The 25,869-nt window shown below is 44.6% G+C and overlaps 9 protein-coding genes across 9 annotated transcripts; 5 read left to right on the top strand and 4 right to left on the bottom strand.

The window, feature by feature from the left end:
* Positions 1-12: 12 nt before the first annotated feature.
* SAMD00019534_077000 (hypothetical protein) lies at positions 13-1,476 on the bottom strand (the record flags this gene model as incomplete). Its single annotated transcript, XM_012897397.1, has 2 exons — positions 13-1,372; positions 1,457-1,476. The coding sequence occupies 2 exons, from the start codon at positions 1,474-1,476 to the stop codon at positions 13-15; spliced, it is 1,380 nt and encodes a 459-aa protein (XP_012752851.1).
* Positions 1,477-3,485: 2,009 nt separating this feature from the next.
* On the bottom strand, positions 3,486-4,571 carry SAMD00019534_076990 (hypothetical protein; the record flags this gene model as incomplete). Its single annotated transcript, XM_012897396.1, has 1 exon — positions 3,486-4,571. The coding sequence occupies one exon, from the start codon at positions 4,569-4,571 to the stop codon at positions 3,486-3,488; it is 1,086 nt and encodes a 361-aa protein (XP_012752850.1).
* Positions 4,572-5,202: 631 nt separating this feature from the next.
* On the bottom strand, positions 5,203-10,774 carry SAMD00019534_076980 (hypothetical protein; the record flags this gene model as incomplete). The annotated part of the gene is made up of 5 exons (XM_012897395.1): positions 5,203-5,487; positions 5,565-5,708; positions 5,778-9,173; positions 9,249-10,159; positions 10,243-10,774. 5 exons carry the CDS (start codon positions 10,772-10,774, stop codon positions 5,203-5,205), a joined length of 5,268 nt encoding a protein of 1,755 aa, XP_012752849.1.
* A 565-nt stretch (positions 10,775-11,339) lies between these two features.
* Positions 11,340-13,121, top strand: SAMD00019534_076970 (hypothetical protein; the record flags this gene model as incomplete). The annotated part of the gene is made up of 2 exons (XM_012897394.1): positions 11,340-11,378; positions 11,448-13,121. The coding sequence occupies 2 exons, from the start codon at positions 11,340-11,342 to the stop codon at positions 13,119-13,121; spliced, it is 1,713 nt and encodes a 570-aa protein (XP_012752848.1).
* Positions 13,122-13,276: 155 nt separating this feature from the next.
* SAMD00019534_076960 (hypothetical protein) lies at positions 13,277-15,667 on the top strand (the record flags this gene model as incomplete). The annotated part of the gene is made up of 4 exons (XM_012897393.1): positions 13,277-13,440; positions 13,519-13,806; positions 13,871-14,929; positions 14,998-15,667. 4 exons carry the CDS (start codon positions 13,277-13,279, stop codon positions 15,665-15,667), a joined length of 2,181 nt encoding a protein of 726 aa, XP_012752847.1.
* A 264-nt stretch (positions 15,668-15,931) lies between these two features.
* Positions 15,932-18,395, top strand: SAMD00019534_076950 (hypothetical protein; the record flags this gene model as incomplete). The annotated part of the gene is made up of 3 exons (XM_012897392.1): positions 15,932-16,070; positions 16,170-17,821; positions 17,895-18,395. 3 exons carry the CDS (start codon positions 15,932-15,934, stop codon positions 18,393-18,395), a joined length of 2,292 nt encoding a protein of 763 aa, XP_012752846.1.
* Positions 18,396-20,046: 1,651 nt separating this feature from the next.
* SAMD00019534_076940 (hypothetical protein) lies at positions 20,047-21,435 on the bottom strand (the record flags this gene model as incomplete). Its single annotated transcript, XM_012897391.1, has 4 exons — positions 20,047-20,476; positions 20,546-20,822; positions 20,879-21,054; positions 21,137-21,435. Coding segments are annotated over 4 exons (1,182 nt in total), but the record flags the coding sequence as incomplete, so codon positions are not given.
* Positions 21,436-21,691: 256 nt separating this feature from the next.
* SAMD00019534_076930 (hypothetical protein) lies at positions 21,692-23,616 on the top strand (the record flags this gene model as incomplete). Its single annotated transcript, XM_012897390.1, has 2 exons — positions 21,692-21,821; positions 21,881-23,616. The coding sequence occupies 2 exons, from the start codon at positions 21,692-21,694 to the stop codon at positions 23,614-23,616; spliced, it is 1,866 nt and encodes a 621-aa protein (XP_012752844.1).
* Positions 23,617-24,060: 444 nt separating this feature from the next.
* On the top strand, positions 24,061-24,333 carry SAMD00019534_076920 (hypothetical protein; the record flags this gene model as incomplete). The annotated part of the gene is made up of 1 exon (XM_012897389.1): positions 24,061-24,333. The coding sequence occupies one exon, from the start codon at positions 24,061-24,063 to the stop codon at positions 24,331-24,333; it is 273 nt and encodes a 90-aa protein (XP_012752843.1).
* Between the last annotated feature and the right edge of the window lie 1,536 nt (positions 24,334-25,869).

The following is a 25,869-nucleotide window of genomic DNA, read 5'->3' as shown; positions in this document are numbered from 1 at the left end:
ATCACAGCAGTATCACAGCTTGAATGACTTCTTCAATGATTCCAACTCGGTTGGTTGTTTGAAATGTTTGACTGGATCGAATTGTGGACTGATTGGCATGGACGGTGTCTTGAGTACAGGTCGTGATGATGTTGATAATGGTTGGTACGATGATATTATACTCTTGGATCCTTGTACAAGTATTGATGCTCTCTTGTTTATACTTCCACCTGGACTGAGTAACGCTGCACCACTACCACTGCCAACACCATTACAAATGCCATTGCTACTGAACATAAGCTTGCTGGCACCTACTGTGTTGAATTTCCTGTTTAGCTTGCTGTCTGGTGACGACGTGGCACTGTTGAGCGAGAGCGACAGGTCCTCGCTACTGCCCTTTCTCGAGGGGAAGCTGCCCCCTCCACTGTTCACCGCCATGATCAGAGACTTGGTGCGGCTGTGCGGGGAGAGGTGCGGTCGGATAGGCGTGCCGAAAGAGCTGTTCAACATGGATAGATCGGGCGAGTCGATGATGGATGATGAGCAAGGTGAGTTGAGTTCCGACATTGACTTGGGAGTGGACATGGCTGATGAACTTGGCGAGGGGTGAGAGGACTGGATGACCGGTGCCTGGACGATGGTGATCTGTGGCGAGGATGTGCCCGATGACACTACTGGCGCGGGGAATCTTGGAGAGGACTTGACGAGGGGCGATCGAGGTGATTGAATGGGCGATGGCATCTTCATGCTGGCACTGAGTAGATTGCTAAAGGTCACGATGGTCTTGCGCTCCTTCTCCTCAATAGTTTGCAATGATGACGATGGATATTGTAGTTCGCGTGGCTCAACAACTGTCTCAATCTTCTCCAGGATGAAGCTCCTATTCCTCAGCAATTGTCTTGGATGTTGGTTGGTGAATATAAAGGTCATGGCATCCTCGATCGAAGCGATGGCGTCCTCCACCATCACTGTCTGGTCATTCGTCGTCGAAGTTGTGTCGGCACCATCTTGGTCCTGTGCCCCATCCTCCTCCTGCACAGCATCCTGATATCCAACAGAAGTCAATTCCTCGATGGTCTTTCGCAGCAACTCGTTGTCTCTCTGGTAGTCCCGCAGCAAGTTCATCAAGCAATCATTCTTCTGAGCAAGATCCCTGTTCTTTGCGATCAACGTCTCGACCTCCTCATCATTCCTGTGTCTATCGCGCGAGTGTTTCTCATTCGCGGCACCCAGTTGGCTGACCCTTTCCCTCAGTCTCTCCAACTCCTCCTGATTGTCCTTGGCCATCTGTTGATTCTGTGCATTCTGGATATGTTGTTGATGTTTCTTCTTGTTGATTGTGAAGTCCAGGAAACTCCTTTTGCTCGTGGATGTGTTGGTCAATCCGTGTGGTCTATTTTGTTGTTGTGGCTGKGGCTGTGATGAGGTGGATGTGTTGGAAGTTGGAGTGGCAGTAGACTGTTGTGATGGTATGTACATGGACACTGAGTTTGGCATGTGTCTGGTGGTGTTGGTTGAGATTGATGGATGTGATAGATCAAACAATGATGTGGATTGTCTGGTTGAGGTCTGGTCATTTGTTGTTGGATGGTATTCAATTAGCTGATGATTGCTGGCACCATCTTTACCTGCTGTTGTAGAAGATTTAGATTTGAAATGTCCTCCACGTGAATGAATAGGTATAATTGAAGTTATTTGTTGTTGTCCATGTTGATGTTGTAGTTGCTTGACTTGTTCATGTGGTTCATCATGATGATTATTATTCTTCTTCTTCTCACTATGAGAATTCTTTAGTTTCTTAATAATACTAGCCATCCTTCTTTCCTTCAATGTTCAAGATGGATGGATGTCAAATATATTATTAATAAACTAAATAAATTCATACCATATTGATTGATTGATTGATTGAATGAATAGAAGTGGAAGAAGTAGATGTAAGTATGGGTTTGGTCTTGAAGAGGAGCTAATGCCAACGAGGTGTACCATGGATGTTTGTTGTTATTGGGTGGATAGGTAATGTATGATTGAGTGGCAGTCGAGTGAGATGGATCGAAGGATGGAATCCAAGTGAGTTTAGGTGCTTGTGTGTGCGAGTGTGCTATTATCATGTGCCTTCCCCACAAGGATCACAACACCCTGTTCACAACTCTTTGAATTTCTCGAGGATAATGAGGTCTGTTCGCAAAAGGTACACACCACTACAACCCATTAACATCAACAGTGTGATGCGATGAGATCGATCTTTAATCCATCCATCCAACCAATCAATAATGGATAAATGGATGGCTATTATAACAATAAATTCGCAATTATGATGATTATAATATTTGTTGGATGGATGATAGATGGATAATAATAATAATAAATATAAATATAATAATTACCTTTATAGCTATAAGATGTTGGATGTACTTTAAAGCCAAGTGATTTCTTGATCACGATCGATGTTGGTATATACCAAGTGCCTATTTTGTAATATGTTTAATGGATTGATTGATTGAGTGATTGACAGGAAGGACAAGACAAGAACAACGATGGTGTTGGAAATTAATGCTTGTGATTATAAAAGTGAGACAAAAGTGTGAAGTTATTGTTGTGGAATACAAATACTACGAGCATACTTGTCTTGTGATTAATCCTGAATATGCCGTTTGAGGTAAGACTGATTGCTGACTGACTGACTTTGTTTGTAAGTGTTATAATTAGGTTGTTTCTTGTTTGTTCAACACATAATATAAATTGAACGCGTGTTGGTGATGTGCTTGTGCCTGGCTGATAAATGTGATCAGGAAGTAGTGTTTAGTGTGTGTGAGAGTATGTGTGTTTATTGATTGATTGGTGTGTATCAGTGAATGATTGATTGATTGATTGATTGCTTATGTGTGTTAGATGCGAGTGGTAGTAGGTAGCAAGAGTGGTTGGTTGATTCTTACTTGTCTAAAGTTGGGAAGAGTGTTATTTGTTCAGCTGATGGGGTTCAATCTAATGTGTGTCAATGTCTGTTATTGTCTTATTATGTCAATGTTTGGTTGCTATATCTGTGTTTAGGTATTGGTATGTGTGGGAGTAAATAACGAGAATGATCATGTGACCCTTACTGAACAATCAATCAATCAATCAACTTAGCTCGTTAGACTCGTCAAACTTCATATTTAATTAAACGACGCTTCAACGGAGGGGTCACCTGATCTTCCCACCCCTAATAATATCTTTCCGAAAGGTGTTGTGGAAGCCAATCACTATTCACGCATCTTTGATAATAATTTAAGATACATCATAGATCATTGGCCAATGGTCATTGGAGTTAAAGGAGAATAGATAGATTATTTTAAGTTTGAAGTTGTTTATTATTAAGTGTGAACTGTTTATATATATACATTGGTTGTTGTTGGGAGTTGGAGTAGGAAGTTGGGGAGATGGGGAGCGTAAGATAGTTGAGGTGGTGGAGGTGTGATGTCAATACACGACACTCAAACATATCACTACTAAGTTGGGATGTTGATGATCTATTTAGGCTTCTGGCCAATGACTATGATCCTGGAACCTTCATTCTCACTGGTCGCCATTCCAGTTCGAAGTGATCGTGAGCAGTACTTGGACGTGGTGAGGATGTTAATAAAGCCTGACGAGAGATAGAGGAATTGTAGTTCAGGCAGTGTGAGGATGGAGAATTGACGGTTCTCCACTACGTAGCTGCCATCGCCATAGCCAGTGCCCAGTCCATCTGGGTCACTCTCGCCTCCGTCCACACTAAAGAAGATGTCGTTGTGACTCCATATGGCATTGTGGAAGTCGACCTGAACGTTTGACACCCTCTTGACGGGCACGCCGTTGACCAGCTTCATCTGCTCGGCAGTGTGCGAGGTCATGTGAGCGAGTCCACCGAGGAAGTTGGACACGTCAATGATGAGGACGCCACCGGGTGTGAGCGCGTTGTACATGTTCCTCATGGCGATCAGACGTTCCTCGAGTCTGGTGAGGTACTGGAATGGACCATTGATCGATGTGATGAGATTGTACTTCTCCTGGACGCACAGCTCTTGGAAGCCAAAGTTGTGCACGGTGACCTTCTCGCAGGTGTGTCTGGCGTGGTCCAGCGAGAACAGGAAGTAGTCGGCGTCGGGTTCGACGGCATCGATCGAGTCCCACTTGGAGGCCTCCCACTCGGAGAACATTCTTCCAAGGCCACAGCCAATATCCAGTAGGTTGTTGGTTGGTAGGTGGTACATCTGAACCACCTCCTCGATAAACTCTGCAATGAATCGCACCTCGTGATGTCTCTGTACGAAGCAGTAGTATAGCAGGTCTCTCTTCTTCCACGAGTCCGTGGTGCCATCAGAAAAGTCGATGTAGTTGGTAAGGTCCACTTGGGGACTCTTTGCACGGCCTCCACCTGATGAGGCACTCAGATCAGAATTGTTGATTGACGATTCAGTCGATGTTGCGAGTGGATTGTTGTTGTTATTCTTGTTGTTTCTAGCTTTGCCACCCTTTCTCTTGTTGTTTGTGGCTGCTGCTGCGTCGTTGAGAGTTGGAAACTCCTCCTCAAAGGTTCTCTTTGAGTCTTCTTGTATGTGTTCTCTTGGTATCATTCTCATCGTATAGTAGATTAAACATTACGGTTATAACAAAGAATTAAGAACTGATGCAAGTGATTGTATTGTTGTTGTTATTGTTGGTTATATAATGACTGTTGTTGGAGTCAACAATGTAGTCTTTGATATGATATGTTGTATGATTGTATTGTATGTATTTTATATGTTGATAACAACAATGATGAATCTAAAAGTAATACTTTTGATGATGGACCTAATGAGCTAAGCTCTAATTTCTAGAATATATATAATAATTGGTATGTGTGTATTTATATGTTTGGTGTAAACAACCAATGCTTATGCTTGATGTTATGTGTTTGAACTTAACAGAGTAGGAGGTGTCTTTACGGAATACAGTATTGTGTGTATGAATGTATGTTTGTTGTATTAGCGAAAGTGCAATAATGAGGGAGTCAGACTTATTCAACAGAGATCAACCACACGTGTTTTACATCATTGTTCTCAAAGTGAGAAATATTAAGTAGTGAGGAAGTTAGTGAGTGGAGTTAGTGTGTAACATTGACGTGGTCGATGAGATGTGTGCGTGCCGCTTTGAGTCCAAACAAAAATGATTTGCTACTTCTATTTATAATTCATGTTATGGGATTGGTCTTGAAGACAAATGAACTTAGAGGTTCAGAAAGTGCGGGATATCCAAGTCCATTGATTGTAGAGTGTTGGTTGGTACCATCTTGATCCATTTGCGATAGATTTGTTGGAGGTTCTTGTTGGAGAGGGTCATGGAGTTGTTGGTCATGGTACTGGGCTCATGTCTGTCGTTGAAATAGATGCTAAAGCTGTCATTGTTGTAGAGTATAACGTCGCGGTCCAGATCCACAACTTTAAGTAATCCGGTCGTGATGTCTATGAATATAAACACTTGGTGAAGTCCATTGACGCACTTCTTTGGATGCTATTGTTGTTGTTGTTGTTTGAAGGTTAGTAACATTGATTGTGTCTGAGTGATAGAGTGAGTGAGCGACAACATACCGATATGAATGAGTATGGACAATCTGATGAGCAGGTCAATTCGCCACAGCTCATGCAGGCAAATGTCTTGGTCCTCTCACACTGTGGACAAAGATGCTTGGGTTCCTCACTGACTGCCTTTGGAATGTTCCGGAGAACAAAGTCCTTATATATGTATGAATTAGAGAGTTAGTATCATATGATGTAAACAACCTTCATAATCAAATAACTTACAATATATCTCTCTGGTAGATGCATGAATCTTGGCGTGTGATTGTAGGACGAGGGGATGTAGATTGAGTTCTTCTTGCATTGAGAGATAGACTTGATCATATCCTCCAATGTGTCTGTGTCCAATATCTTGTCCAGTGAGGGCAGTGCCAAGCCATCGGCGATGAACTGCCATGATGAGTAGCTCTGAAGTGTCAATGTGTTGAGCAACTTGGGGTTCTCCTTATAGTTGGCCAAACAGCTGAACAAGTACATCTTGCGATGCATTGGGAATAGGTAGTTGTCCAGTGTTCGACGAAGTGACTGTTCACCACTGCTGCTGCTGCTGCTGATGGTGTCACTGTTGTTGTTGTTGTCATTGCCATTATCATCTCCAAGCAACTGTTTGTAAGTTGCACGAATGGCTGTCGCAACTTGAGTGTGAGACTTGGTCTCAGTGCTGAGTGATCGCATGACAATGAAGTTGAAGATGTATCTCTGCAGTCCTTTGAATACGGTGTCCTTTGGATCGAGATGTCGACGAAGGTAGATGAGATAGGTGGACATGAAGAATGGATCAATGCCATAGAGTAGATTGTCGTCCACTGGTATCATGTCTTCAGAGTAGGGCGGCACCTCACAGCTGATGATCGTGCTGAACAGTAGACGCAGTGTGGCCAGCTCCTGCTTGAACTCGAGGTCGGTCATGATGTAGTAGGGGCCCTTCTCGTCGACGGCGTACTCAGACATGAGACGGGACTTGAGCTCAAACACCTCGAGGTTGGAGTAGACCATGCCCCACAGATGTCGCTCGTACACCTCCTCAATGTCATGGTCCTGGAAGTTGAGGAAGAAGCGGCCCATTTCCTCGGTTGTCAGGTTGCTGACGTCGATCGGCACCAGGATGTTGGACTGCGCAGAGCACAGAGGGCAGCTGAAGCCAAACTCATAGTTCTGGATCGACTGGGATATGCACGAGCGATGGGCGTAGTGCAGGCACGAGGTGATATAGCTGGGTAGCTCATAGTAAGATGCAAAGAACTCGGACATCAGCGGGAACTGTTTGAGCACCTTGGGTGGCAGCTGTCGCTTGTCAAAGAAGGCGTTCCTGTCGTCGTTCTTCTTGTAGGATGGCGTGGCTGCATGCTCGAGGAATGTGCCAATCATCTGTCTGATTGGCGAGTCGGGTATATCATTGTGTATCTGTTTGAGTGCCACCATGCGTTGGTTCATGACCAACGTACAGTTGGTCAGTCTGGCCACAGTGTACAGCGGAGACGTGTTGTCGCGATCCCTGCATATCATGCATATCTTGATGTCGTCCTCATGTACATGAGGTTGTTGATCGGGTATTGTTGTCAGTTTGGTTGATGTCGTGGTCGTTGTGGATGTCGGTGTTGTTGATGTGTTCGCTTCTGTTGTCGTTGTCGTTGTCGTTGTTGAGGTGATTGGTGGTGTGGCCGCACCGCCATTGGTTGTGCTGTCTGGTGTTGTGGAGGAGGCAGGAGAGAGCATATCAGTCTCGTCATAGAGCTGTTGGTGCGATGACTTTTGAAGGAATTGTGCTTGCTTCTCTCTCATCTGCCTCATGATCTCCTCTTTCTTCTTGGCCAGCATCAGCTTCCTTGCCTCCCGCTCCTCGTCCTCGTTGTTCTTTTGCTGTTGCTCCTGTTGCTCCTGCAGATGTATCACCACTCCCTGCGCTCTGATGTAGTGATCAATGTTGGTGTCGAACAGTGCCAATCGCTTGAGAATGGACAGTAGCAGTGGGTTCTGATCATCGGTGTTGCTCTTCCAATAGTGCAACAGGCTGTCTAGGATGGACGTGCACTGTATCTTGCGCACGCCAGAGAATGAAGGTGAGTGAGCACGAAGTATGTTCACTACGGCGTTGTTTCCACGCCAATCATAGTTGAGTCGCTTTGAGGGCTTGGCTGACTCAGCGATCTGGAAGTACTCCTGAATGGTCTTGTGGATGCCGCTGAGGGCCGCGTCGCCCATCGTCTGACAGCTTGCGTCAAAGTGCTGCAGGGCCATCAGGAAGAGATAGAATATGTCGTTCATGACCACAACAGAGGTGGCTGAGATCTTGCCAAAGAGGAAGTGATTGTTGAGCACCTTGTGGTCGAGGTTCTTCAAGTAGTTGAAGTTGGTGTGCAGGATCTTCATCATGATGTGATGCAGAAGCTCAAACAGAGTCGTCTCCTCAAAGATCCTGTTGATGCCAGCCAGGCTGTCGTCCAAGGGTGGCGCCTGGATGGGGAACCATGGATGGCTCTCGGCAATGTTGTTGGCCTTCTGATAGGCCAGTAGATTATTGCGCGAACGATCCAGGAATCTGATCTTGAAGCTATACTCGAAGCCCCAGTAGTAGGGGTCGTATTGGTTCCACAGCTCGGGCTTCAAAGTCATCTTGAGCGCGGTGGTGTCGTTGCACACCTCGGCCAGGATTCGCCTCTTCTTCTCAAGAGGCACCTTGCTGTACATCTGGCCAAAGTCGAGCATCTCGGTGTAGTAAAAGAAGCCAGAGGCCGCTGCCTGTACATAGTGGTACCGCAGCTGATCATCTGTCAGCTGGAGGCTGGCTCTGGTCTGCAGGATGTTGATCAGGAGCTCAAAGATCGTCTTGAGCAGGTCGATGTTTGAGGTCTTGTTGCTGAACGTGCTGAACGGGTCGTCGATTAGCTTGAGGAGGAACTCGCGCGGTCCCATGGCCGCTAGCAGAAGCTGCAATGTGAAAAAGTCCAGCATCATTGTCTTTTGGGTGAAGTAGCCGTTGTAGTTCTCAACGTCCGAGGGCGTGGCAATGACGTGTGAGTCCTCGACATTGTGTCCACGTGCACCAAAGCAGTGCGCGTAGTAGAACACGCGGAAGTAGGAGATGTTGAACAGTGTGTCGTTGAGAGCGGTGCCATAGTTTGTGTTGCGCACCAGGTTGATGTAGTATTCGATGTTCTCTTCCTTGTTGTGTAGAACGGCCAATGAGACGATGCGCGGCAGTGGGAATATGAGACGTGAGCCACGACTCTTGTTGGTTTGATGTGTGTGCACTGGCGGGTATTGGATGGTGTTGGTGAGACCCATTGCCGTGACTATGAGGAACTGAGTGAGCTCGCGTGTGTCTGCGCCTTGTTGGTTGGCAAGCATGTGGTTGACGCTGTTGACCAGACAGAACTCCAGGTGGATCAGGTCCTTCAGCTCACGCACGACGTTGTCAAACTTGAATGCTGGTGTGACAAAGCAGTGCAAGAATTGACACAGCTCGAGGAAACCAATAAGCAATGGCTTATTAGTTGCCAAGTAAGTGGCGCACTGTGCATTGGACATTAGACGCGGGAACATCTTTGACTCGAATCGATATGATAGTGACATAATATTGTTCTTTATACAATACGCGTGCATTATGTCCATGGTTGATTTCTAAAAGGTTGGTGATCGAATGAATGAATAAGTATGATTGATTGAGTTGATTGATTGATCATCGTGATTACATACAGAGTGTTTGACGAGTATTTGTAATAGATTGAGTGGCGACTTGCCAGTGGCAAAGGGAATGAGGATGGAGCTAGGACTGAGATAAAAGTGTTGGAGATGATAGCATGATTCGGCAACGGCGATGCGAGGCTGTGGCCGCATCAAATGTGTAAAGTGTTTGAGGTAGTGCTGGAAGAACACCTGGCCAAACTGCTTGTGGTGATAGGATAGTACGGCGAACAGATAGAAGCACTTGGTGGAGAAGTCCAAATGAGATGTGAACAATGTGCCAAGAGGTGTGTTACTTCCAATTGACGACATATTAGGTTGATCGATTGCCAATGTATTGTTGTTGTTGTTGTTGGATGATGATGATGATGCTGTTGTTCTTTGTCGCTTTTGAACTCGCTTCTGATCGGTCGCTGTTTGTTGTAGTTGTTGCTGAGCATGCAGTGGTATGGGGTTCATCAGGTCAAACGTTTGTGGACTGAGTTGCTGCTGAGTAAACTCCTCGGCAATCAGATGAACGAATAGAGGCGAGAGTGATGCCGCCTTGCCAAGATGAGTGATGATGTGTGAGATCTCAGACTCGTGGATGCTGTACGACTTTTGTGTTGCGCCCATGTCTACGGCAATGGCAATGAGCTTGGCAAAGAATGTCTGGAAGCCTGCGCGTAGTGACTTCGGGAATGCGTTGATGTATCGCTCCTTCATGGCCACGTCTGCGCCATGTCGATGATTCTTGCAAAATGCGTTTGGACTCATCAGATCAGCATCGCCACAGTCGCACAAACATGAGATGGCAGGACTGTACACCAACGAGTATCTATGATTCTCCTCACGATGTTTACCATTCAAGAAGCACTCTATACAGAAGCGAGTGGTTACACTCGAGCATGTCAGGCAAACAAAGTACCATCGTCTGAACAAGTCTGTTACGTCGTGTGAGATGATATATGGATGAGAGTTAGTGGTTCATTCATTGATTGATTGATCGATTGAGCGAGTGACTTACAGTTTGAACACTTTACGGTGCCGCAATGGGGATAGGTTGCAAGGATGAACTGGTCCAATGTTCGCTTCTCGTTGAAGTAATGTTTGAAGAGGTTGTCAATAGTCGTCTTTGCATTGAACTTTTGTTCAAAGTTGTTGAATGACCGTAGTTTGTACTTCTTGTTGCGTGTTGTCTCCTCATCATTCATGAACCATATGTTTGAAGTGTCAACAATACCATTGATATTGTTGTTGTCTAACAACATAAGATCATTATTGTTGTTGTTTGAGCTGTTGTTAACAGTTGATGTGGTCGAAGTTGTCGACGTCGTCGTCGTTGTCGTTGATGTTGTCTTGTTGTTTGACATGTCTATATCATCCATCTCGTCATCTTCATTGTCATCGTCTTTGTCTAGATCAATGACATCATCGTCATCAACACTGATTCCATCCATTCCATCCAACCTTCCTTTGGCAATGTCGATATCATCAGCATCACTACTAATCTCTTCTTCGTCATCATTAAATGGTCTCTTTCCAGTTGTCTTCTTCATAGTTGTTCCTTTCTCTATTTCCTCCATTGATACCATATTATGACTGATGATCAATTTAATGATGTCAAGCTTCCTCGAAGGCATCTTAAATGATAACTGAGAGGCACTCTCATAGTTCCTAATAATGACCTTTAGCTGTGCCACCGTCTTTGTATTCAAGTATGCCTCTTGCATTGTTTGTGTCGTTCCTTCGTTCCTTCGATCCTTCGTTCGTTCTTTCGTTGTCTTTGTGTTTGGTCGGTCGTCGTCGTCGTCGTCCTTGTCCGGTGAGTGGGTCTTGACACCCAATATCAATGTTTAGTTTGATTGATTGGTTGGTTGATTGATTGATTAAACGAGTCCAGAAAAGAGAGATATAGTATCTTAAAAATTGTTATCTGTATATGTATAACTAGTTGTAAAGGTGAATGTGTGATCAAATGACTTTAGCTTCATTCACCCTCTGTGTCTTGTTCTTGACTTGGTGTTGGAAACAAAAACAAATAATTGGAGGTCCAAACAAACTGGTGAACTTGGGGCATTGAACATCATTCTGACATACTTTATTACAACAACTAACAAAGATATGTTGACAAACAGTAGGAACTTATGTAGGATTGGAAATGTATGTGGCCGATCTGTTGCCACATCAACTAAATCAATCAATCCATACTTAATCTCTCATTTGACGAAGGATTATCAATCATCACCAAAGATGTCAATGATGACAGTTAATACGTTGTATGACCATCAGCAGAGGTTCAACTATGCTACCATGAACACATCATCATCAACATCAACATCACCAAAGGACTCGACCAAAGATGTGTTGGATCAATCAATGGATACATTCCTCCCACAGGCAAAGAGAATGATAGAGTTCATTGATCAATCACCATCACCTTATCATGCTGTATCGGTACTCGCTCAGAAGTTGATATCGTGTGGCTTTGTTCAGCTGTCAGAGCGAACCAAATGGTCACTGGAGCCTGGCAAGCGATACCTCTTCATCCGCAATCAGAGTTGTATATCGGCATTCATCGTTGGCAAGAAGTTCGTCGGTGGCAACCCGTTCGCCATTGCCGCTGCGCACACTGATAGCCCTACCCTGCGAGTTCGTCCCGTCTCCAAGGTTGACTCGGCTGGCTACCTCCAGGTGGGCTGCGAGATGTATGGCGGCGGCCTTTGGTACACTTGGTTTGATCGTGATCTCAGTGTGGCTGGAAGGGTCATGGTGCGCACGGCACCTGATCGCTTCGAATCTAAGTTGGTACACATTAAGCGACCACTGCTCAGGATACCCTCACTGGCCATCCATCTGGATCGCAGTGTCAACACTGATGGCTTCAAATACAACACTCAGAATCATGTCGTGCCAATCCTCGCCAATCAGATCGTTGGGAAGTTGGCTGCCAACAGTGGCAATAGTGGAAACAGCGGACACGGTGGAAATGGCGGCAACGGTGGCAACACTGGAAATGGCAGCCATGGAGGCAATGGAGGCGATGGCAGTAAGGTACAGGACAAGCCTAGCACTGGACTCGAGTCCAAGCACCACCCAATACTACTGGACCTGTTGGCAAAGGAACTAAACTGCAGCGTGGGCGACATCCAGAACTTTGATCTATGTGTGTGTGATACACAACCTGCGGCCATTGGCGGAGCCAGCTCAGAGTTTATACATTCGCCGCGACTGGACAATCTGAACATGTCGTACTGTGTGATGGAGGCATTGTCCAATGTGGACGACGCGCATCTGGCCAATGAGGAGAGTGTGCTGGCCGCCGTCCTGTTTGACAATGAGGAGGTTGGCTCATCGTCGCCACAGGGTGCATGTGCGCCACTGCTCATTGACACCATCACACGAATCAATCGTTGCTTTGCCCGAGCCGGCGACCAAGATGACGCCGTCACGCAGCTGACAGATATGAGCACGCGCAAGTCATTCCTCATCTCTGCCGACATGGCACACGCCGTGCATCCAAACTACGCACAGCAACACGAGCCCAAGCACCGCCCACTTATGAACCGCGGCACAGTGATCAAGTATAACAGTAACCTGCGCTACGCCACCGACAGCACATCAGCATTCATCATATTGGAGTTGGCACGTCGCAATAATATACCAATCCAAGAGTTCCTTGTACGCAATGATGTTGCATGTGGGTCGACCATTGGACCAATCATATCCGGATCGTATGGCATCAAAACAGTCGACATTGGCAATGCACAACTAAGCATGCACAGCATTCGAGAGACCTCTGGCGTTGCAGACGTCACACACAGTACCAACCTCATCCAAACATTCTATGAGCAATACACGCAACTTCATCGTCAAGTTGTCATCGATGATCAACAAGTCGACTAATTTGTCCAACTTCGCGAAGTCAAGGAAATTAGCAACTTCGAAGAAATTGGCAATTTTGGTTGGGTTTGACAAGTTTTGACTTGTTTGATCGATCAAAAGATACTTGTTGTTTGTTTTGATAATAAATAATAATACATATAGATAATAAGACAGATATGGATGACACAGACGACCAACAACCTGTAGATCAGGACATTCCTGTATCTTCACAGCCAAGTCAACATACAGCAAAGAAGGCATCTTCATCACAAGCTGCACCTACCTCTTCAGGTCAGCCAAAGGCTACACTCAACAACAATATGAGTGAGGACCCAAAGATGTATGTTGTACACATTATAACTACAACAAACAATAACTAACTCACTACAACACAACAAACGAATGAATAAATGTACAGGAAGTCATCGATTATGAGAGTGTTGGTAGCGACAGATAATCATCTTGGATACTTGGAGAAGGATCCAATTAGAGGAGATGATTCATTCAATTCATTCGAAGAGATATTACAGTATGCACATAAGCTTAAGGTGGATATGGTACTACTTGGTGGTGATCTCTTTCATGACAACAAACCATCGAGGTCATGTCTATACCGCACGATTGAACTCTTCAGAAAGTACTGTCTAGGTGATACACCCGTCAAGATTCAGTTCCTCAGTGATCAAACCGTTAACTTCTGTAACAAGTACGTCCTGCTCATTGTCTACATCATCCCTGCCCTTCAACTAACACACTCACTCTTGTAACAGGTTCCACACAGTCAACTATGAGGACCCAAACTTCAATATATCTTTACCAGTGTTCTCTATTCATGGCAATCATGATGACCCAACTGGTGAAGGAGGACTGGCAGCATTGGATCTACTCAGTGTATCAAACTTGGTCAACTACTTTGGCAAGACAGAGGACATTGATGATATCTCTGTCTACCCACTGCTGCTCTCAAAGGGCGAGACTAAATTGGCAATCTATGGATTGGGCAACATTAGAGACGAGCGACTCTATCGAACGTTTCAGAAGCAGCAGGTCAAGATGATGCGACCGATCGAGTCCAAGGACGAGTGGTTCAACATTCTGGTGCTGCATCAGAACAGAGTGGCGCACAACCCCAAGAACTATGTACACGAGCAGATGATTGATAACTTTATCGACTTTGTCGTCTGGGGACACGAGCACGAGTGTCTGATCAATCCTCAGGCGTCGGCCGTTGGCGAGTTCCACATTACACAACCCGGATCGTCTGTAGCCACAGCCCTCTCAGAGGGCGAGTCCAAGGAGAAGTTTGTCGGCTTGCTCGAGGTGTACAAGAACCAGTTCAGATTCAAGACGCACCCGCTAACCACTGTCCGCCCCTTTATCCTCGACAATCTGGTGTTGGCCGACAGCAAGATCAACCCTGCACAGCCAACCGAGGTGGTTGACTACATTGCACAAAAGGTGGACTCTATGATCGAGCTGGCCGCCGAGCGCTCACAGGGCAAGCCCACAGAGAAGATGCTGCCGCTCATTCGTCTCAAGATCGACTACACAGGCTACAGCACGACCAATCCACAAAAGTTTGGACAACGTTATGTTGGCAAGGTGGCCAATCCCAACGACATCCTGTTGTTCACGAGAAAGAAGTCTACCGTCGTCATACCAAAGGGTAAGGAACCAGCACCAAAGGATGAAACGATCAGAGTGGAGGACTTCATTCCCGAGTTCCTAAACAACACTGCCGCCGATCGACTCAGCATCATTTCCGAACCTGACCTAGTGGTCGCGCTACACAACTTTGTCTACAAAGAGGAGAGTGACTCAATACTTGCGTATGTATATGTCCCTTCATCTCTGGCCAGTGGTGCCTCTCGCTAACAATATCACAACACATACGTAGTCTGGCAGACCTGGCAATATCAAAGGCACAACAATTCTTGAGGAGGAAAGTTGATGTCAAGGATGCACATCAGGCTCATGTTTTGAAGGTCATTGAGGAGAACTTACCTTTGAATGTGCTGGCAGTGGATAATATGATGACACCTGTCTTTGGCAAACTGGCAAAGCAAAAGGGAGCAGCAGCGAATGGTGAAGACACAGAGGATGAAGAAGACGACAAGGACAAATATGCGGTAGACGACGATTTCGATGAGGACTCGCACAAGGACCACAATCACCACCATGCATCTGGAGCAATGAACGACAATGACGACGATGAAGACGACACCAATGATGGCCTATTCGACACCACTGCATTATTCAAAACACCGACATCAGCACAAAAGAAGACACCAGCAAGAGCCACGGCATCAGCAAAGAAGACGCCAGCATCAACTCCTCCATCATCAGGTGGCAGAGGCAAGAAGAGTGCCAACAACTCACCATACTCAACACCATATCAATCACAATCACAATCACAATCATCAATCGTTGTCAGTGATGACGAAGACAACTATGCTGTTGATGATCAGGACGACGATGAAACCAAGTCACCATCACATAAGAAGAGAACAAAGAAATCCGATCCATCACCAACAACCAAGTCCAAGAAATCTAGAACAAGTAAATAGATTATTATCAATGTTGTATTATTTATCCATGTTGTATTGTGTCGTGCATGCTGGACACGTGAACTACTCTTCCGACCTTTCAAAGCTTGACCAAACAAGACCCCCACCTTCATCTGTTTCATTGCTTTCAATCACCCCCATCTTAGAGATTAAGAGTTTGATCATTCATTCATTAACATTAATGTGGTTGTAATTTGTAGTTGTAATAAGTACTAAATTGTGTAATAGAGAGAGATAGATAGAGATAGAGATAGAGATAGAGACATGTCATACATAGCACCATCTACATTCTCAAACAATCCAATCAAAGTGCAGTTTGATGAGGTCATTGCTCTACTTGATCAGGTGCATCAGCTAATAGACAATGGATCATCAGCAGAGGTATCAAAGGCATCTTCAATACGTATGTTGATTGACTGATTGATTTGATTGATGAATGAATGACTGACTGACTGATTGACACTGACCCAACAACAATCAATCAAACAATCGTACAACATAGTCAAATCAATACTGCCATTGTATAAAGAGATATCATCGAATGAGGAGAGCAAGACACAGGAGGGACAGGATACACTGCAACTGATTAAACTAAAGTTGACTGAGGAGACGAATAGGGTGCTCGACAAACGTAAGGAGGCAAAGAAGGGTGCATTGGCAGGCCAGCCTCAAACACCAAAGGTGGTCGAGCCACAGCGTCCACCTCTCCTGCAGGGCTACCTCAAGAAGCAGGGCGAGAAGGGCATAGTCAAGACTTACAAGAGACGATGGTTCCAACAGAAGGACACCAAGTTGTACTATTACGAGAAGGAAGGTGACACTGAGTCATATGGCTTCATCAACCTGCCAGACATGCTCAATGTCAAGACCAGCGACACTGGCTTTGAGCTGGTGACGCCTGGCCGCACCTATGTGATGCAGGTGTTCAAACCGTCGGACCTCAACTACTGGACCGAAGGTCTGAAGGAGTACAAGAAGTACTTCACAGCCTATCAGAACAGCCTCAAGCTAGGCACAGCCCTGGACCAATCGGTCACTCACGGCAGTCTTGGCGATCTCAGACGCATGACCAACATGATGAACGAGTATAACATCGACACTGCACCAATTTCAGCCAGTGGCGGCTCACTTCGAGACTTCCGCAAGGCCTCCATGGCTGAGCCTCCCACATCCATCCATGTGGCACCTCCCACAGCCTCATCAAACAGTTACTCTGGACCTTCAACTTTGGACAATGCCATGAGACAACAACAGCAACAGCAGAAGGCAGCAGAGGAAGCCGACAAACTAAAGCAAAGACAGGAAGAGGAGAGAGAGCGTGCAGCAAGAGAGTTGGAAGCCAAGGAGCAAAGTGAAAGAATGGAGAAGCTGAGGATACAGGAGGAGATGAATCACCTGAAGGACATTGAACACGCGCAACATGAACAGGTTACTCACACTGGTGAGGCGTCTGTACTTGCCCATGCTACCACTGTCCCCTCGTCAGTTCCTGACAGCAGTGCACAGCCATCACATCAATCACCAACACAGCAAAGGAAGATAAACCAAGACGACAACAACAACCACAACAACACTACAAGGAGACAAAGTATTACTATTACACCAACAATGGAGGACACATCACCAACACTTAGAAGCCCAAAGAAGATCGATTTGGAACTCAATAGGAAGACGATCGAGGAGGAGGTGACAAAGAGGATGCTTGTTCAACAGGAGGAGTTGTTGGAGATTGAGAGACAACGTCGAGCCGAGTTGGAGAATGAAATCCTGAAGCTAAAGGATATCATCACGAAGCAGGCCTCGGACGAGAGGAAGAAGACAAGTATTAAGCTGGACCTTCAGCTCAGAGAGGAGGAGATCGACCGTCTCAAGAAGAACTTGGTCTTTGTCGAGGCCAAAGTTGTATCGCTCGAGAACCAGAATGCAGAGCTGACCAAGTCCTCGAGGTCCTATGCATCAGACTTCCCATGGGCTGAGGAGATTGCCAACAGAGACAAGACAATCCTGGCACTTCACGAGCGTGTCGATGATCTAAGCTCCAACCTCAAGCTTAAAGAGAACGCAGTGTCAGTGATCAGACGCGAGAATGAGATGCTCCGCGAGGAGACCGAGAAGAAGGATCGTTACATCAGCTCGCTCGTTGATAGAAGTAGAGTAAGTTGTGTGTGCGATTGGTCAGGAGAAGATGACTCACTCACTCAATCAATCAATCACTTTCCATTAATAGTCTGATTCAAAGTCATCACAAAGATACTCTGTATCAGGTGATGTAACAAAGCTACGCGAGTCAGCACTGGCTCATCAATCACAGAACAGCTTCTTGGCAGCTGAGCTCAAGAGATTGGAGACGGACAACAAGGTTAAGCTGGAGATGAAGGATCAGAGACTGAAGGAGCTGGAGAAGCTGCTGAATGAGAGTGTATACAATTTTCAAAGTCTCAGGGAGATGCTGCATGGCGCCTCCACCTCTGAGTACTGTGGTCGCATCGAGAAGGAGAACCAGGAGATCAAACGAGAGTACTTCCTGGCGCTGGGTGTCTCGATCAAGCTGCATCGTAGTGCAGCGGGACAGCCAACCAACGTGGACGTTCAATCGCTCTATGAGGAGGTTGTAAAGTCATCCGTGCCAGTCAACAATTGGCCCGAGTGGGATATCGAATGTTTTGGAGCAACAGGACCGCCAAGTCGTAGCAAACACCACGCAAGCCATCATCAATCGCAACAATAGTAAATCACTAAAGTGAGTGATTGGTTCACTCCCCTTCCTTTGCATCATGTACAATGTGAGGCGGTGATTTCTCCCTCCCAGTGGGTCCGTCCATCCATTCGTTGGTTGATTCAACTCGTTGGTAACCAGGGATGGATGGTCATCCAATTATTACTCTGGGATGTTGGCGTCGTTCCCAATCTTGGCTAAAGATGGAAGTCTTTTTAAAATATCTTGGGGTACTCTGTTTTGCAAAATATCTTATCTTTTTCGGAGGCCCACCATTGTGTTTTGAAACAACCAATGGTCGCTTGTATCTTAATTAAGATATATTACTTGATACAGATAGATATACATAATTATATATACAAACATTTAGATTATTAGTATGAGGAGTAAACTAATAATCATAATCACCTTGTTAACATACATTGGAGTTGTTTACTCACAAGGTCCTAATGACTGCACCAATGTAAAGAACACAGGTCGATACTTCAATGGCTTTGTAGAACTCAATCCAGCATATCCATCAGAGTCATCACCAGTACCTTTTCCTCAACTTATATTCGATCCACATGACAAGTACCCTGTATGTAAACTGGTTAGATAGGATAAGGATTAAGCGTGATGTTTGAAAGTTTATATACTTACTATGTAGATATAAATAGAATGCCAGTATGCATTGTAGAGAACAACAACAATATGGAAATTGGAGTAGTATTGACTTTATGGATAACCAGAAACTATACTCATTTCCATGTATTATAACCAATGCCACTGGACTCCAGACTATATTCGAGAATGAGATACTATTCGCCAACAGTAAAGATGATAACTGTCCTTGTACAACAGAGATTACAAACACTGGACAATATGTTACTGGTATTAAGTTTTATATCAACGCTTTAAAAATGTATGTACGATGAGGTGATTGATTGACTGATCGTTGTATATATCTGTGGATTCGATCACTCATCAAACTGATCACACACACTCCACTCACACTTACAAACCTAATCAATCAAACCAATCACTCGTCTCTCTCTAGAGATTTACATGATGACTTTACACTGAATCCATGTTCAGTACAACTGGTATACTCTGATGAGTTGCCAATGGAAGGCCAGAACTTTACACAGGAGGTCTATGTAACAGTTGGAAATGGAATGGATGATGATTATTTATTAATGTCCATGGGTATTGTATTGGTATTCTTATTACTGGTACTGGCTCTACTACTATACTGTAGATACTATAAGAAAAAGAAGTCGAAGAGATTCAAAAAGGTACCAACAGGTCGTGGAAGTCAAAGATATAGCTTATCTCAGCAACAAGGATATGGTTCACTCAGTCAACAACTACAACAATCATCATCATCCTCTGCAGATGCAGCTGGAGAATCAACAATACTTATACAAGAAGTAGAGGAAAGCAGTGATACTGATGAGGACGACGACGTTCCCAATCTATTCCTTTACAATAGTATATCATCATTCGATCACTTCAATATAGCTGGTATCCAAGCAAAGAAAAATGAAGGCAAGTCGGTCGAACAATCAATGAATGGCCAACTGTGATACATCAATAAATGGAAAGTGATCACAAACACTGGACACGATTGGTCCAGATCATCTAATGTACAGATTGATTAATCCTACTACTTTATCATTCAAACTGCATTGTTTGTAAGTATCTCTCTGTTGCAACGATTGATGCTTTCGGTCTGTGCAACAATCTGGCCAACAGTACTGTCCAAGTCGTTCTTGATCAGTTGGTCCAACAGTTTGATCAACCTTGGCACCAACGAGATTATGTGCACTCGCTGCTGGCCAATCTCGTTCCTCAGCATGTCGTAGAAGATCCTGAATGTACAATTGATGCTCTCCTGTATCACATCGTTGAACTTTCTGTTCTCGAATATGTTCTTGGCCTCGTTCAACAACAATGAGTCATAGTACTCGTCATTGTCTGGCATCAGATACCTGGTTAAACAATCGGCATTGTCCAACGATGATAACACCTGCTTGTTCTCAAACTTTGATCTAATCTTTACAAAGATCTTTAACAACTCCTCGTAGTCTACCTGTTGATCGATCCTATAACTGATGAATCATCACATCTATGAGGTTAATGACTGTGTACCTTGCCGCCACACTCTTCTAACTACATACTCTTGTAATACGCAGGTGACCTGCTCATTGATTGTCTGTACAAACTCATCAAAGCGCTTCTCAATGATGATCTTTGAGATTGAGAAGAAACGGTTCTCAGTCTCCATGTCGATGGGGCGACTGTCTGTTTGAGAGTCACTGTCGGCTGATGCGCCAGTTGTTGTTTGGCAAAGTATTCTGTCCAGGTAACAGTATCGTCCAACCAAGTTGATCTGAACTCTAATGAATAACAACAATAGAGGCATTATATATAGTGTAGCCAATAATTTGGTATAAGCTAATAAATGTTATTGTTAGTCTTTGTTGAACCATTCCATTCATTCATTCACTTACTTGCTATCTTTAGTTGATCCATCAACTGATGTCTTTGTTCAGGTGGTGCTGACCTAATCTCTGCAGTAGTTGGTGATGATATGGCGCTGTTTAGCTTATCCTCAAGGTTCTGCTTGAGGAACAAGATGGTAGTTTGATCACATGTAGCTTGAGTATTATTAAAGAATGTTGATATTCTTATATATTTATATATTTGTTAGCATATCTCCATCTCTATCTCTATCTCAATGAACAACAACAACAACAACAACAACATACCGTTCTTCTGTCAACTGCATCTCTGCTTTCTTTTGTTGTTGTGATGATGAGTGATACATGTAGGCTGCGCCACCACCAACGGACAACAAGAATATGTTCATCTTATTGTTGGCGGCAAGCCTCAGTGAATTGAACAGAGCATCTTTAATCTTTGTCCTTGTACTTAGATCCGATGATTCGGATACTGCCTCTATAGCTTGTTCGATATGATTGTTTCTTAACGATGCATAGATATCGAATGATACCTTAAATACAGAGTCTTCAACAAACTTTATCAATGACCAAGCATAAGATGACATTATTACATATATATAACTAATTATCTCTTCTAACTAAATTGATTAAAAGTGAATCTCAACAAAAAATTCATTCTTGGTTGACTTTGTTTCAACTTTGTTTGACTTTGATTGTGTGGTGGGTCACCTTCACACACACGATCAATGATCAATCACTCATTACCCTTCAACTTGTTTATTGTTCACACATCATAATATATATTATTACAGATATACATATTATATCACTCGTTTGATTCTATATTATATATATATAGTAATGGCATCAACTAATCAACCACAGGATACAACAACAACAACAGTATCATCGACCACTGATACTACATCAATCAACACAAGCACTGGTTCAGTACCAATCATTGCTCCACATACAAAGTTCTCACTCGATGGTATGATCCTTTAGTTTAATCATCATTAATAATAACCTTAAACTAACAATACTATATAGTATTGAATATTGCTCAAACATCTCAAATACAGAATGGTCTTAGACAAAAGGACTACACTCGATACAGACAGTATTGCACGAGAAGATTGGGTCGTGTCAGAAGTACACTAAAGAAGCATATTGGCAAGAAGAACTATATAGCCAAGCTTAACGACTCAAAGAATATCATCGACTTTAGATATCTGCTCATTGTGTTGATAAAGACAGAGAGAGCATGGGCCTACGCCAACGCCTTGAAGAATGACTATGAGCAGCAGGACGCACCAAGACTCAAGGTTCACATGAACTCTAGATTTGCCAAGGCAGCCGTTCACGCCGCTCAGCTGGAACGTTTCTGCAAAGAGGTTGCTGATGCCTATACGCAGGTAGAGGCGACCGCCTACGCATCATTTATAAAGAGTGCCAACTTTATGTCACATCAGCAGTGGCTCGAGGCACTGGAGGAGATCATCGTCTCAAAGACGCTGTACGAGGAGATGGCTGCACATGGAACGCCCACCCTGCGCGATCTTTACACACACCGCGTCGAAGATGCCGAGCCAACCATCAGATACTGCATGTACAATCTTCGTAATCTCGATGGCGGTTCAGCATCGAGCACTGTCCCACCCAAGGTGGCAGCTGCCGCCAAGGCCAGAACCGACCCACTGGTATCCTCCATCAAATCAACCGGTGCGACCAGCACCTCGAGTGGTGGCGCCGCACCAATGTCCACAATCTCGTGGCGCTCAAGACAGGTGAGAGTGTCGTCGGAGAAGGTCAGAGAACGCCTGGTGGCACAGGATCAATTGGTCAAGGAGCAGAGCAGTATAAAGGTAGCAGAGGAGGCCTTCCAGATGTACGAGAAGATTGTCAAGCACCTTTTGGACGCCGAGGTCATTGTCAGGAATGAAGTGGTCAACATTGTCCGTTCAAACATCACCACCAAGACTGTAAAGTCAGAGAATGAGGAGGCTGATCTCAAGGCCCTGCTGGCATACATCACCTATCAGAAGTTCTCCCAACTGTACAAAAGAAACCAGGCTCTCCTGAACGCCTATCTCGAGGTTCTAGAGTCTGGTGCCGCTCGCGACCAGGGCATCGTCAAGATCAAAAAGTCAAAGGTGACCTACCGTGACGTCGTTCGCATCTACACCAACCAGGTCAAGGTGTTTGGTAAGATGATCGAGAACCGCAATGAGACACGTCCAGACCCCACACTGGACGCTCAACTGCAGGTGGTGCGTGCGGCCCGTCTGCACTACATCTCTGTGTGCTTGGCCGGCACCAAGAAGTGGTCCGAGTCAATGGCCACACTGGAGCGCTCACAAACCATCTTGGCAGCAGCCAAGAAGACCCTGGCCAACAAGCCCAACCTTGCCGAGGTGCTCAAGACCGTCCAACAGTTGGAGGCGGGTGGAGCCAGTGTCAAATCACAGGTTCACGCCAATGCCTTTATCCAGCAGATATCAAGCGACGACGGACTGAAGAAACAGATGAGCGAGCTGTCACTTCAATCAATTGGCGGTGGTGGTGGCGCCAAGAGCGAGGGCCAGCAGCAGGATCTCATCAGCGGACTGGACAACTTTGATACTGGTTTCTTGGCCGAGAAGCGTTTGGTCGACTGTCCACCTCTGCAGCCAGTCCCAACAAAGCCACTCTTTTTCGATCTGGCCTTTAACCAATGTCAATTCCCATCACTAGAGGCCAGAAAGAAGGCAACATCAAAGGGTCTTTTCGGATTCTGGGGTCGTTAATGATATCTCCTATCTATTTGGACATCCTAAAAATAATAATAATAAATAATTTCACTAAATTAGTTTCCTGATCGACCATCAGTAGTTTGGAGGTTTGAAGTCCTACTTTAAAGCTTTTTAAAACGTAACTGAAAAATGGAACTGGGTCCTGGATTGAATAAACAACGAATATAGAAGCTGGAAATTTTGGTTCAATGACTTCCACGGTCCTAAACACTAAAGGGATCTTAGAGCAAAAAAAACTCGAGCTGCAAAATCAGCTCAAATATGGACAATGATCAATTTCAGATTATAAGGGTGTTTAGCACAGTGGAAGTGCGATTGGCTACGAACCAATAGGTCGCAGGTTCGATCCCTGCATCACTCAAATAGCTTTTCTCTTTTCTTACTTTTTTTTTTTTTTTTTCCTGGAGGATCCGCCTCATCGGACGCCTCTCGCCAGTCATGTCCATCCTCTGGAAGGCAAAGTATGGCGCAATCAGACTGACCGAGGGTCAATGGCAGCTCAGTGTCTTCCACGGCCTCAAGCTCCCAGACATCTTCAAGGTCATCAGCACCCTGAGAGGACCTTCTTCACGCAACGCCCTCTTCAGGTTCTTCTCCCATACTCTCCCGATCAATCATATGAGAGCAGACGCTGACTGCACTCTTTGTGGCAACTCCTGCACAGACCAACCCTACAATCACTTCTACTTTGCCTTCCAGAGGATGGCATAGATGTCTTTCAAAAACTTCGAAATTTCCAGATCCCTATGCTTCCCATTATACACTGTACCATCCTAATGTGATCATCATCGCTGTCTGGTGAGAGAGTAAGATCAATGAACACTTGTTTGGCTGTCAGTGCTCTCTGGTAGTAGTTATTGACATTGTTGTTGAATTGGGTTCTAGAGATTCAATAGGTGATGTATCTAGTTTGTGTCAACATATGTTGATGATGATGATGATGATGTGTCAGGTCTATCGATGGTGTTGTTGATGAAGGGTTCGATCGACCTCTTAAAGATCTGGTTATGTTGTTTTGTGGCTGGATGACGTCAACCTAACAAGTCAGTCATCAAACTATCTATCTATCTTGTTGAGTAAAAGGGTGTGGTTGGATGAAGGAATGAATGAATGAACATCAATACAAGTGTGTTTGATGAAGGTCAATCATTTCTAGAATTCCATTAATAGTATCTTTGAGGCCTTGATGGCGGGTCTACTATCGAGCTTGGTCATCTAGACTTTATTACCCCGCTGATTCATTAACTTCAACAATAACAACTGACTGACCTGACAACTTTTACAATACAACTGGATTCACATAACATGCACTATGTAACATGATCAAAACACACACAATACAAGGTGATCACACGTTTGTATTGGGACCGACCTTTGCATTACAACAGAGAGAGTGAGAGCGAGTTGCAGAGAGATAGGACGGACGTCAGCTGACCCTTTATCACCTCCACAACCACCTATCATTTGGTCCTGTCTGTATGATGGCGATCTTGATTTGTTTGGTGTGTGGTGGAGAAAGGGGCAAGGCGCCACAATGTCATACAAGGACATGTCCGTTGCTTGTTCCGTTGCGTGTTGGCTGGGCCTGTCTGGCTGCAGATCAAACCCTCATTTGGGTTTATCGACAATAACAATTTGAATTTATGCTGATGACACACACACACTTTGAATCAGGTGATTGATCATCAACATCAAAAAAATCGACAGGACACCACAACAATCTAATCCAGTTGGATACCTTACTTTTTCTTCCACATTGCGCATTCATCCATCCATAATAATCAACATAATCAATCAACCTGCCTCTCTTTCATTCTTCATCTTTCATTCAACAAACTAACCAACCAATTCATTCAATCAATCAATTATTCACACATATCTACTTTCTAACTTGCAAGTTTAAAGTTGTTTGTTTCAGTTACCAACAGCAGTATTCGGCGGCGGAATCACATATTCAAACAAACTCATTTTGAATAACAACATCAACAACAACAACAATACAAGAAACAACACCAACAAACAAACAAACAAACATTTCTTATTTTATATTTTTGCCTTCTTGCTTGCTGCCTTTGTTACCTTTATCGTACGACACACACTAACTTTGATCTACTTTGCAAACACAACAACACTCTGCGACCTTTTCTTGTCATTGACACACTTACTCACTCACTCACTCCACACTTATAAACACTACCGACACAAACATAAACACAACATATCCATCATCTGACGCGACGACAACGA

The sequence above is a fragment of the Acytostelium subglobosum genome (assembly GCF_000787575.1).
Source record: "Acytostelium subglobosum LB1 DNA, scaffold: scaffold15, whole genome shotgun sequence".
Classification (NCBI taxonomy): Eukaryota; Evosea; class Eumycetozoa; order Acytosteliales; family Acytosteliaceae; genus Acytostelium; species Acytostelium subglobosum.
Note: the sequence above shows the minus strand (reverse complement) of the source record. Positions and strands in the feature narration are given on the sequence as shown.